General features: G+C 49.6%; 1 protein-coding gene across 2 annotated transcripts in view; it reads left to right on the top strand.

Moving 5' to 3' along the window:
- Positions 1 to 8340: 8340 nt before the first annotated feature.
- Positions 8341 to 11519, top strand: part of acsl3b (acyl-CoA synthetase long chain family member 3b) — a gene marked incomplete at its 5' end in the record, with an annotated part of 11631 nt that continues 8452 nt past the window's right edge. For both annotated transcript variants that reach the window (XR_014630697.1, XM_084446828.1), the window contains 5 exons: positions 8341 to 8691; positions 9157 to 9334; positions 9562 to 9671; positions 10156 to 10294; positions 10786 to 10936. Coding sequence is in view for 1 of the 2 variants with exons in the window: in XM_084446828.1 (XP_084302954.1) it covers positions 8341 to 8691; positions 9157 to 9334; positions 9562 to 9671; positions 10156 to 10294; positions 10786 to 10936 (929 nt within the window). The remainder of the gene's footprint in view (positions 8692 to 9156; positions 9335 to 9561; positions 9672 to 10155; positions 10295 to 10785; positions 10937 to 11519) is intronic.

Here is an 11519-nt window from a genome sequence, read left to right as displayed (position 1 = left end):
GTCCTAATAAAGACCGTCATCAAATGTGTCAGACAATGAGCGAATGGAAGACCTCCTAAGGACTATACGCTAAAGTCGAATTCATCTGATGGTATTCTCTGTAGGTCAACATCTGTACAGGAGTGGAGAATCTCTCAGGGTATCTGTGATGTGTTGATGGCTCGCTCTCCTAACGGGGTGTCATGTTACAGGAAAAGTCTGATTTGTGATTATTTTTTTTTTAAAGAGAGGTAATTGTCTCTTTCCCCAAATACAACAGCATCGGTGCACAGCATTACCGCACTGAGTGCTAATGGCTCTGGTGTGGGTTTCCACCCTGAAATATTAATGACTCTGCATTTAGACTTGGATCTCACTCTGTCCTTCCTCCTCTCTTCTCTCTCATTCTCTCTCTCTCTCGTTCTCTACTGTATCTTTCCATCTTTCTGTACCCTTAGACAGACAGAGGAAAAGCTGTTTGTGTACAGGCAACTTGGACCAGGTCCAGTCTTTGTTTTTTGGTCTCGTCGGAAATATTCTGCTGGAAATATGCACGTCATGAAGCAACACTAGCTCTTCAGTATGTTTGTGCCACAGAGGTAACACCCCCAAACTCTTCTTCTGCCACAGAGGTAACACCCCAAACTCTTCTTCTGCCACAGAGGTAACACCCCAAACTCTTCTTCTGCCACAGAGGTAACACCCCAAACTCTTCTTCTGCCACAGAGGTAACACCCCAAACTCTTCTTCTGCCACAGAGGTAACACCCCCAAACTCTTCTTCTGACACAGAGGTAACACCCCAAACTCTTCTTCTGACACAGAGGTAACACCCCAAACTCTTCTTCTGCCCCGGTCCGGTTCCCCCTTGCCTCTCAGATAGGCATGCCTCGAACCTCGAAGAACTCCGACGACAGAGAGGGTCCTTGTTTCCAGTTGGTGTTGTTTTAAGAGGAGACTCCGGTCTCGGGAGTGCGTCTCTTTCAGGTCCCTCAAAGGGGCTCCCCTCCCTGGGTCATCCAGCCGGGGGAATAATGCCACTTAGACCGCACCGTGACAAAAGGCGGGGAAGAAAGCGAGGAGGGCAGCTTCCACTGGGAGCCGTAGACAGCACGGTGTCTGGGACAGGGGGCTTCATTTCAGAGAGACTGCAGGGCTTAAAGTTAAAGATTACTTTGAAATATGCACCCCCCCCCCCTCCCCCTCCCCCTCCCATACCCTCCCTCCCTCGCCCCCCTCTCTCCAGCCACCACGCCCTCCCTCCCTCCTAAAATAAAAACCTGCCGCCAGAGAGCTGGGGATGAGCTGAGAGGAGATCCTCTTTGATGACAGAGAAGGATCCTTTTGTTCCCTAATCCCCCCCCCCCCACGCCTCCCAGCCCCCCCACCCCCCACACTCCCCTCCTTTGGCACATTTTAAGCCCAACTGGACGTCAAAGGAGCAGCGTGCTCAATGGTTACATTCTTCAATCTATTTCATTCTCTGAGGGATTGGGATTTCACTGTGCCCCCCCCACCCTCCTTCTTTCTAAATAGGCTAACATAGTGGTAATTGGGGCTGGTATTTATATATCTTTCACCTGTGAGAACTACAAGCAATTATTGGAGCACACGATCCAAAGGTATTAAGTGAGCTTTTATTAAGTCCAGAATGTAAAGGCTATTGACCCTCATGAAAACCCATAAGGCCATATCCTCAACTCACCTCCCTTCAACTTCTGCAAACATCAGTTCGGAAACGCAAGTCTTGTCGTCGTAAATCCCAGAATTTGTCAGATTAGTTCAGCTCGTTCATTCAGTTTATTGTGCAGTTAGAAAAATCACAAAACAATCAAACGCAATAATTGTAAGAGCAATCCCATGAGGCCTTGCAACAAGTGGCCATATGCGTACCTCAGGTTGAGTCCCGGGGGAGAATCCAAAGCCTGTCGGAGAGAAGGGTCACCCACCTTATTAGAGAGAGACAGTCTCGGGATACCATACATTTCCGTCTGGCCTCGTTTCTGCCTCTGGGGCCGTCTCTTAAGTGTGCACCGGGACATGAGGGCAGACAAGAAGCGTGTGTTGGTGTCATTATCAGATTGGACGCACATTATTTACAAAGAAGATGAAAGTGTTCCTCCTCACTTATAACATCAGCCCTCTTTTGGCTTGTCTCGGCGTGACCTCAAGACCTGAAGGAACTGCCTAGGGACAACCATTATCACCAGCCTGTACAGACTGACGCTTTGTGTGTGTGTGTGTGTGTGTGTGTGTGTGTGTGTGTGTGTGTGTGTGTGTGTGTGTGTGTGTGTGTGTGTGTGGTCCGGGAAGGGGGGCGGAAAGGAAATGTTCATGGGTGAAAGACAGGAAGTGTGCACTGTAACGACGTTACGATCAGTTAATAATAATCATGTTAAATGGTAAATGGACTGCACTTATATAGCGATTTTATCCAAAGCGCTTTACAATGGCCTCTCATTCACCCATTCACACACCAATGGTGACAGCTGCCATGCAAGGTGCTAGCCTGCTCATTGGGAGCAATTATTTGGGGTTCAATGTCTTGCCCAAGGACACTTCAACATATGGACAGAAGGAGACGGGATTCAAACCGCTGACCCTACGATCATTGACAACCCGCTCTGCATCCTGAGCCACAGCCACCCCTAATCAGTTAATAATAATCAGTTAATAATAATCAGTTAATAATACTGATTGTATTATTTTTGTTAATTGTATGTTACGACAATACGTGTGTTTCCGAACTGATGTTTGCAGAAGTTGAAGGGAGGTGAGTTGAGGATATGGCCTTATGGGTTTTCATGAGGGTCAATAGCCTTTACATTCTGGACTTAATAAAAACTGACTTAATTCCTTTGGATCGTGTGCTCCTATAATTGCTTATTGGTACATTATTGACCTATTTAAAGACCTATTTTGCTTGTTCGTATATGTATTTATTTATTTTACATGCCATTTGATACATTTAATTTTGTATTATTTTTGTTAATTGTATCTTTGTATTTTTCTTGACGCTTTGGCAATATTGTTCACCTGACATTCATGCCAATAAAGCATATTGAATTGAATTGAATTGAGTTGAGTTGAGTTGAGTTGAGTTGAGTTGAATTGAATTGAATTGAATTGAATTGAATTGAATTGAATTGAATTGAATTGAATTGAATTGAATTGAATTGAATTGAAATTGACAGGAAGTGGTGGAGAGGAGAGGAGGAGAGAGGAGAGGAGAGGGCGAGACAGGAGAGGTGAGTGGAGGGAGGATTTAGGGAAGGAGCAACGAGGTAGAGGAGCTGCTTCCAGTGCCAGAGGTCTAATGTGTCTCTCCTCTCTCTAAGCTTGTACTGATGTGAGTCACTACCAGAGCTCTCCCTCTCTTAACCACAAGCTCAAGAGTGGGGGAATCATAAGAGTGGAGGAACAACATCGAAATTATCATCAAAATCATCATATTCATCATTAACAACAACAACAACAAGTAGGCCTATGTAACCTGATTACATACAGTTCATTCAAGAAGAAGCGTTGCATTGGAGCCATAAAGAGGGAACACCGCGCCACCTAGAGGTGAGGGAGGGTATGGCTGCTACCTTCAAGGCACAGACCCCTGAGGCACCTTGCTTCATTGTACTGCTTCAAAATGTGGGTAGATATTACAATATTGGGTATAATGATTTTTTTTACACCCACTAAGTATAATATTTTTCTATTCTTCCCCCGTTTAACAACCCTATCTAAACACGTCATAGCCAATCTGCTAATGCTAAGGCACTGATCAGATGAGGCCAAAAAAAGGGATTGGTTGATCAAAAACGTTGACAAGCGCCTGGCAGAGGAGGCTTCCAGGGATGGACAGGATAGAACCAGTGTGGGAGAAGCAGAGAGGTAGACTAGGAGGAGCATAGACTACAAGTTGCTACACGGCACCAGATTCAAGATTCAAGTTCAGTTTATTGGCCATGGATACACATACTAGGAATTTGACTAGTTGGCATTGGACAAGGGTGCAGGACAGTGCAAATACTAAATACAATATAACCAATAAAAAGAAAGGCACAAAAGCAAAATGACACAATATATACGTGTGGTGAGCATATGTGTGCGTGTGTACAATGTAGTGTGATGGATGTGTGATGTATCATAAATAGCCTACAATGTGTGCAATGTGTGTGCCGTTGAGATATGTGTTTTAATCAGAGGTCGTGTGCAAGTGGTGTAAATTCAGTGTGTGTGTGGGAGGGGGGGGGGGTCGTGGGGGGACATGAGCTTTGTTGATGAGTCTCTGATGGCCGTGGGGAGGAAGCTGTTTTTGTGGCGTGCGGTCCCAGTCCTGATGGAGGAGCAGCCCCAGTTCCCAGGAATGTCCTTGGGCCAGGGAAGGGCCCAATTTAGACCTCACCACTCAAATGAGACCAACGGAAGAAATTAGTTCCACATCTGTAAACCCAGATAGACTTAATAAATGTGGACTGGAGTGACTAAAACCATATTGCAACCAAACACGATGGAAGAACCTCTCTGTTCATCCGAATCAGATCAGTGGCTTGTGTGCCCTTATAATTTCGCGCAAAAAAAAATTAAGTTGTTTGAGCAGCTCCGACACATCTTGTCTTGCACACCACTCTGATCGTAGCGCCACTCCTCTGACCGACAGTAACCTCGCTGACATCACAGCTGCCTCCAACACGCGCCACCTCCAGCGGACCAATCACAGCCAGCGGAACCCTCCAGCGGACCAATCACATCCAGCAGAACCGTCTCCACTCCGTTTACCACCACTTCCGGGCTGATAGACGGGCCGGCGATGCCCACCGATTTTCATTACAATCCCGCTATAATTTGACCAGATTATCGTCATTCATTGCTACGTTAAGATCCTTTGATCGGTATTCATGATATGACGCCAACGAAGCCGCAAATGGGTTTTCTCTTTTGACCAACTCCGTCAGAGACGCAGAAATAACGGTTGAGCAGGTGAGAGATCTTTGTCTGTGTTCTGCAGATGTTGTCGATGTGAGTTGTGATGATGACGCTGGTTAGCTTCATGTAGCTGGCACGGCTAGCGTGTTAATACCCAGCTAGTCAGGCTCGGGGGGAATTGTCTCAACTGTAATTCGATGTCGCTAGCCAGACAAGAGAGAGGGTGAATCGTCTGATATGGGAACGGATGAATCGACCAGACAGACCAGTTAGCTGTATCCGTCATCACGAACCCAGCAGCTGGATGGAGGCGAGCTAGGGGCTAGCGCGTGACACGATGCTAACGGTAGCTCGTAACCAGACTAGCTGGGAGAGCTACATTACATTACATTACAGTCATTTAGCAGACGCTTTTATCCAAAGCGACTAACAATAATTGCATTTAACGTAGGAAGAGCCAATGTAATACTATTTGCTAGAACTCACAAGTGCATCTTCTTTCTAAAACAAACAAGTGACTAAGAGCATAATCTAGTGCTGAAGGCAAAGTGCAAGAATCACAATCTAAAGTACAGTGCAATATAATATAATAATGGTGCGTTCGTTTATAACTGGGAGGTGGCAAATTGCGACTTGCTACTAGGAATGATTAAATAAAACACCGCATGAACTCGCACTTCCTCTTCGCAAATTCGGATTTGTTTCTCAGCCCCCAGTTGCTCGAATGCACTAGATATAACTAGGTAACTGTGATATAATGGTATATAGATATAACTAGGTAACTGTGATATAATGGTATATAGATATAACTAGGTAACTGTGATATAATGGTATATAGATATAACTAGGTAAACTGTGATATAATGGTATATAGCTCGAATGCACACAGGTCGGAGGTGGGTATTTTGCCACTTGCGACTTGCCACCTCCGACCACAAACGAACGCACCATAACCAGACTAGCTGGGAGAGCTAGCAGCCAGTGGGTCTACCTAGCCAAGCTAGCTAAACTAGCTCCTTTCCTAAGCAGTGAGTCTGAAGCTAGCCAACGTAGGTGATATATGTCTTGAATTAAGTTGACTATAGCTATGGTCTAGCTAGCTAGCACATGCCAACGTTAGACTATCTACCTTGTGTGCCTTGACGTTAGTCTACTAGTGCTGGCCTGTCAAATGGGCTAATTTAACGTTAATCGAAGTTGTGTAATGACTGAGCGAGCTGAAACGTTATGACAGCATGGCCATCTGACTGTGTTGTTGATTGTCAGCCGCTGCCAAATTACCCAATCCTTATGGCAACCAAGTAGAATAACAGCACATGATTTTGCTTGAATAGTCTTGTTTCCTGTTGGCAGTACCTAAGCTACCCGATAAGAAAAGTGCATGTACTTACTGACATGGTTAGATAAGAAAATAGCCTATTATCTGTTTCCAAACAAGAGGATGAAGTTAGTATGGTCCCAGATGCCACGAGACTGTGGTTAGACAAGCCTGTCTGGGACATGAGGGGAACTTCAGAAACTTCAGAAAGTCAGCCGGTCTTGAAAGGGAGTCAGGTGTGTCCTCAGGTGTGTCCTCAGGTGTGTCCTCAGGCGTGTCCTCAGGCGTGTACCCACTCACCCAGAACACAAGACAGACTGGGGGCTGTACCTGTATTTCAAGTCAGGCAACTGTTAGGATGAGTCCATTTCAGGCAGATTTGCGAGACCTGCATCATTTGGTTGAACTTGAATGCCTCTTGAGTGTGTTGAACTTCGGCCTCTTTTTGTCTTGAGCTTGTTTACAGCTACACAAACACACACTGTGTTTGTAATAACAATTGTGTGTTTGTAATAACAATCGCTCCATATCGCTTGCAGAATCTGGGCCAGTTCTTATCCTCAAAACCTAGACGAGCGTGTTGTCTACCGCAGGGCGAAAACTGATAAAAATAAATTATTATGGGCCATTACCTCCGCAGAGATAACCGTTGCCATGGTGTAGTAGCTCACCGCAAAGGTAACTGATCGGATTTCATAAACGGTAGTCTACTGTATAAACAGTAGTATTAAACAGTAGTGTACTGCATATAAACAGTAGTATACTCTGCTGTAGAGCTTTGTCCCTGTTCACGGACACTATTCAATCCCAGTCCTAATCCGAAGCTCACAATGACTTGTCAGTTTAATGTAGCCTATCAGGTGTGTTAAATTTGTTCTGGAACGAAAGTGGGCCGGACACAGTGCAGGCCGTGATGGACCGGGGTTCTCTGGTCCTGTTTGAATTAGGACCGGAAAAAACAACCATCCCTCCTTAAGCGCATCTGGGTTAATGTCTGATCTAACATGATGGGATGGATAAAAATGTGCTTATCAGCTGTCACCTGTCACATTAGATGAGTGATTTCTTCATGGAAGGAAGGAAGGAAGGAACAAAGGAAGAGTAGGCCCAGACCTCTGAACGGGGAGTCTGCCGTGGGGGGGGTGGGATCCTCCTCCCTGTCATTACTGGCAGTCAGACAGGTTTGTGGATTCGGTGAGCAGGATCCGGACCAGGTAGGCCGGGCCAGCAGGAGAGAGGAGTGAGCAGACGTGGCCTCTCTCTCTGTCACTCTCTTTCCCTCCTAGGGGGATCAATAAAGTATGTATCTTATCCCATCTCTCTCTCAAGACGTGGCCCACCTTTCACCTGAGTGAGCTGTCCTTAGGCGGCTGGTTGAGGGGTCAGTGAGAGATTCCAGAAGGGGGGAGTGGTCTCGGCAGCGCTGTCACGCCAAACCAACCCTCTCTCTACCCCCCTCTCCAGGCCTCCACCAGAGCCATGTGGAATGTGCCGCTGTCGGGCTACTCCTCCATGTTCACACTAGTACACACACATGTCCCGAAACCTCCTAGGAAGAGGCCAGCCTGACGTGTTAGCCGAGGCGGGTTATTGAACTCAAGTTCAGCTTGCATTCCTAACCACCCCAACCCCCTCCACCCCCTTCCCCAACGTCTTGCTCTCCCACTTCCCCTTGGTCACATGGCAGAGAGGATATGACTCGACGCTGGGGTTTCAGAATGCGCTGGTAGCGCCACCCACAGGCCAAACCCCTCTGTGTCTCTGATGTAGCTGTGCTCTGTCTGTCCGCAGGTCAGCCGAGTCTCGGGGCGAGCGTCCGTCCGTCCGGTTCTTCAGGAGAGAGACCGCCGCCGGTCAATACTAGCGTCAGCCTCGGAGCCCCGCCAAGAAACCCCACCCCCTCCCCCACCCCCACCCCTCGTGACACTACCCTCCCATCCTCTCACCCGGCTCAGAAAACCCTCCCGCCCCCTCTCACCCTACCTCCCCCGCTGCTCCACCCGATAACCTGAGAGACGACCTCTCATTGCGCCCTGTCCCGTGCGCTAACCCCCCTCCCCGCCTCGTCCCTGCCCATCTCCGCTCCGACCCTTGACCCCTGAGAGGAGGAGGAGAAGGAGGAGGATGAAGCTGAAGGAGGACATGAACCCCCTGCTGGTGCAGGTCTTCCGCTCAGTGGCGTGGGTCTACTCCGTCATCACCTTCCTGCCCTGGTACCTCCTGTCCGGTGCCGGCGCCAGCCTGGAGCGGGCGCGGCGGGCCAGGGCGCGCTCGACCAGCGGGCTCCCCGCGGGGCCCTGGAGGGCGGTGAACAGCCAGGGGGGGCTGGCCGTGGGCATGCGCCCCGGCGTGGACAGCCTGGACAAGATGTTCGAGTTTGCCGCGCGCCGCTTCCCGCTCCGGGACTGCCTGGGTACCCGCGAGGTGCTGAGCGAGGAGGACGAGCTGCAGCCCAACGGCAAGGTCTTCAAGAAGGTGAGGCTGACCTCTGACCCCTAAACCTTACTAACGGCAACGTCTTCAAGAGGGTGAGACTAACCCCTAAACCCTACTAGCGGCAAGGTCTTCAAGAATGTGAGGCTGACCTCTAACCCCTACCCCTACTAATGGCGAGGTCTCCAAGAAAGTGAGATAGTTGGGGGGTGTATATTTGAGGGGGAAAGGGGAGAGAGGGGAGGCAAGTTCGCAACCAAACGGCGAGGTCTTTAAGGGAAGGAAAATGGCTTCCAGTGTTTATTTGTTTTTGTAGTATTTTGAGGAATTTCTTATTTTTATCACAGTCGGGGGCTTTGAATGGCGGCCCCTAGCCAGGGCCTGCGTAGCTACTGAGACGACCTCTGTCCTGACATGGTGAACTGTTGTGAGTCTTAAAGCCTTAAGGCCCTTTCACGTGTGTGTGTGTGTGTGTGTGTGTGTGTGTGCGTGTGTGTGTGTGTGTAGGTAATCCTGGGCGAGTATAAGTGGCAGTCGTACGAGGAGGTGTTCGAGGCAGCGCAGCGTTTCGGGGCGGGGCTAGCCGCGCTGGGTCAGAGGCCTCAGTGTAACATCGCCATCTTCTGTGAGACCCGCGCCGAGTGGCTCATAGCAGCGCTCTCCTGCTTCATATACAACTTCCCCTGTGAGTGTCACACACACACACACAGACACATATACACATATACATACACACAGACTCACTCACTCACTCACTCACTCACTCACTCACAGACACACACAAACAGACACACACACAAACGGAAAATAGCTAATATTTAATAAAAAGATTTTCTGTTGCCACCTACTTCTGCCTCGCCCCCTCTGGCGTTAACTGAGGTGTGCGTCTCGTGTGCGTTTGATTCGTGACAGTGGTGACCCTGTACTCCACCCTGGGCGGACCCGCCATCGGCCACGGCCTCAACGAGACGGAGGTCACCCACATCATCACCAGCAAGGACCTGCTGCAGAGAAGCCTGAAGGTAGGCCACCGCCCCCGCCAGGCGATGTCACACGCAGTCTGACTCAACGGATGTAGGTTTTGGGAATAAGCCTCGTCATTCACTTGTAACCGCCCAATCAGTAGCGCCCGATTCATGTGGTCGGCCAATCAGACTAAGAGAAACGACAACAACCCAGCGCGGCACTGCAATAACCTAGCAACCGCTCTGCCGAAGATGATTGTGATCTTATTGTTTGTCAATGTTAATCGTTTTCTGCATTACTTCATGTGTCATGCCAATAAGCTTATTTGCATTTGATTGGTCTAAACAAATACAGCCCCTCCCCCTTATTCCCGACTGGTAATGAGTCCAGCCAGACCTTTCTCCAGCACTGGCGCAGCGTAAACACAGTGTGGAGACCGGTCATGTCTGGCTGTGAGAGACTATGTCACAGGACACTGGAGCTAGAGATGCAGCTGGGTGTGTTGTGCTGACTGCTGCCCCCCCCCCCCTCCCCCCCCAGGCCATCCTGCTGGAGGTCCCCCGACTGCAGCACATCATCTTGGTGGACAGCAAGCCCACCTCCTGGCCCGACCTGCCCCGCGGCATCATGGTCCACAACATGGGCGCCGTGCAGGAGCTGGGCTCCACGCCCGACAAGAGTAAGGATGAGAGAGAGGGGGAGAGACAGAGAGAGAGACAGAAAGACAGAGACAGAGAGTGTGTGTGTGTGTGTGTGTGTGTGTGTTGTGTGTGTGTGTGTGTGTGTGTGTGTGTGTGTGTGTGTGTGTGTGTGTGTGTGTGTGTGTGAGTAAACAAGCCCCAGTTGCTTGATGGTAACAGTGACTCAGCTCTCTGATGATAAACTCACCCCTGCGCTTCGTCTCAGCGCCCTCGTCATGTTCATGTGGTCTGGTCATGTGATGTCCGTGGCCTGGATCCACCCTCCTAAGCACCTATCGTAGTCATCGTCTGCTGCTCTTGCACTTTGCCCTCAGCACTAGATTATGCTCTTAGTCACTTGTTTAGAAAGGAGATGCACTTGTGAGTCGTAGTACACTGACTTCCTACTGTATGTTAAATGCAATTATTGTAAGTCGCTTTGGATAAAAGCGTCTGCTAAGTGACTGTAATGTAATGTGTCCCCCCCCAGTGTCCTCGGCCCGCCGCCAGCCCCTCCCCTCAGACATCGCCGTCATCATGTACACCAGCGGCTCCACGGGCATCCCCAAGGGCGTCATGATCTCCCATAGCAACATCATCGCCGGCATCACGGGCATGGCAGAGAGAATACCCAACCTGAGGTAAGCTCCTCCCCCTCTCCCACGCTCCTCTGCACCTCGCCAACCTGGAGTGAGCTGCTCTCCTCCTCTCTCCTCCTCTCCACCTCTCCTCTCCTCCTCCCCCCTCCTCTCCTCTCCAACCTGAAGTGAGCTGCTCTCCTCTCCTCCTCTCCTCCTCTCCTCCACTCCAACCTGGAGTGAGCTGCTCTTCTCTCCTCCTCTCTCCTCCTCTCCTCCTCTCCACCTCTCCCCTCCTCTCCTCTTCTCCTCCACTCCAACCTGGAGTAAGCTGCTCTCCTCCCCTCCTCCTCTTCTCTCGTTCTTCTCTCCCTCTTTCTCACGTCTCTCTCTCTCTCTCTCTCTCTGTCCGTTCCTCCGTAACTCTTCAGTAAACCAGTAGTTCTGAACACTCCGGGTCCGTTGTTGCGCCGCGGGTCAGAAACGGCCCGTACCTGCTCGAGATGCCCTGCCTTACCTCTCTCTCTCTCTCTCTCTCTCTCTCTCTCTCTCTGCTTCTCTCCTTTCCCCTCTGTCTCTCTCTCTCTCTCTCTCTCTCTCACTCTGCTTCTCTCCTTTCCTCTCTCTCTCTCTCTCTCTCTCTCTC

Source organism: Borostomias antarcticus (genome assembly GCF_949987555.1).
Source record: "Borostomias antarcticus genome assembly, chromosome: 12".
Lineage (NCBI taxonomy): Eukaryota > Metazoa > Chordata > Actinopteri > Stomiiformes > Stomiidae > Borostomias > Borostomias antarcticus.
This window is presented reverse-complemented; position numbering and strand designations above follow the sequence as displayed.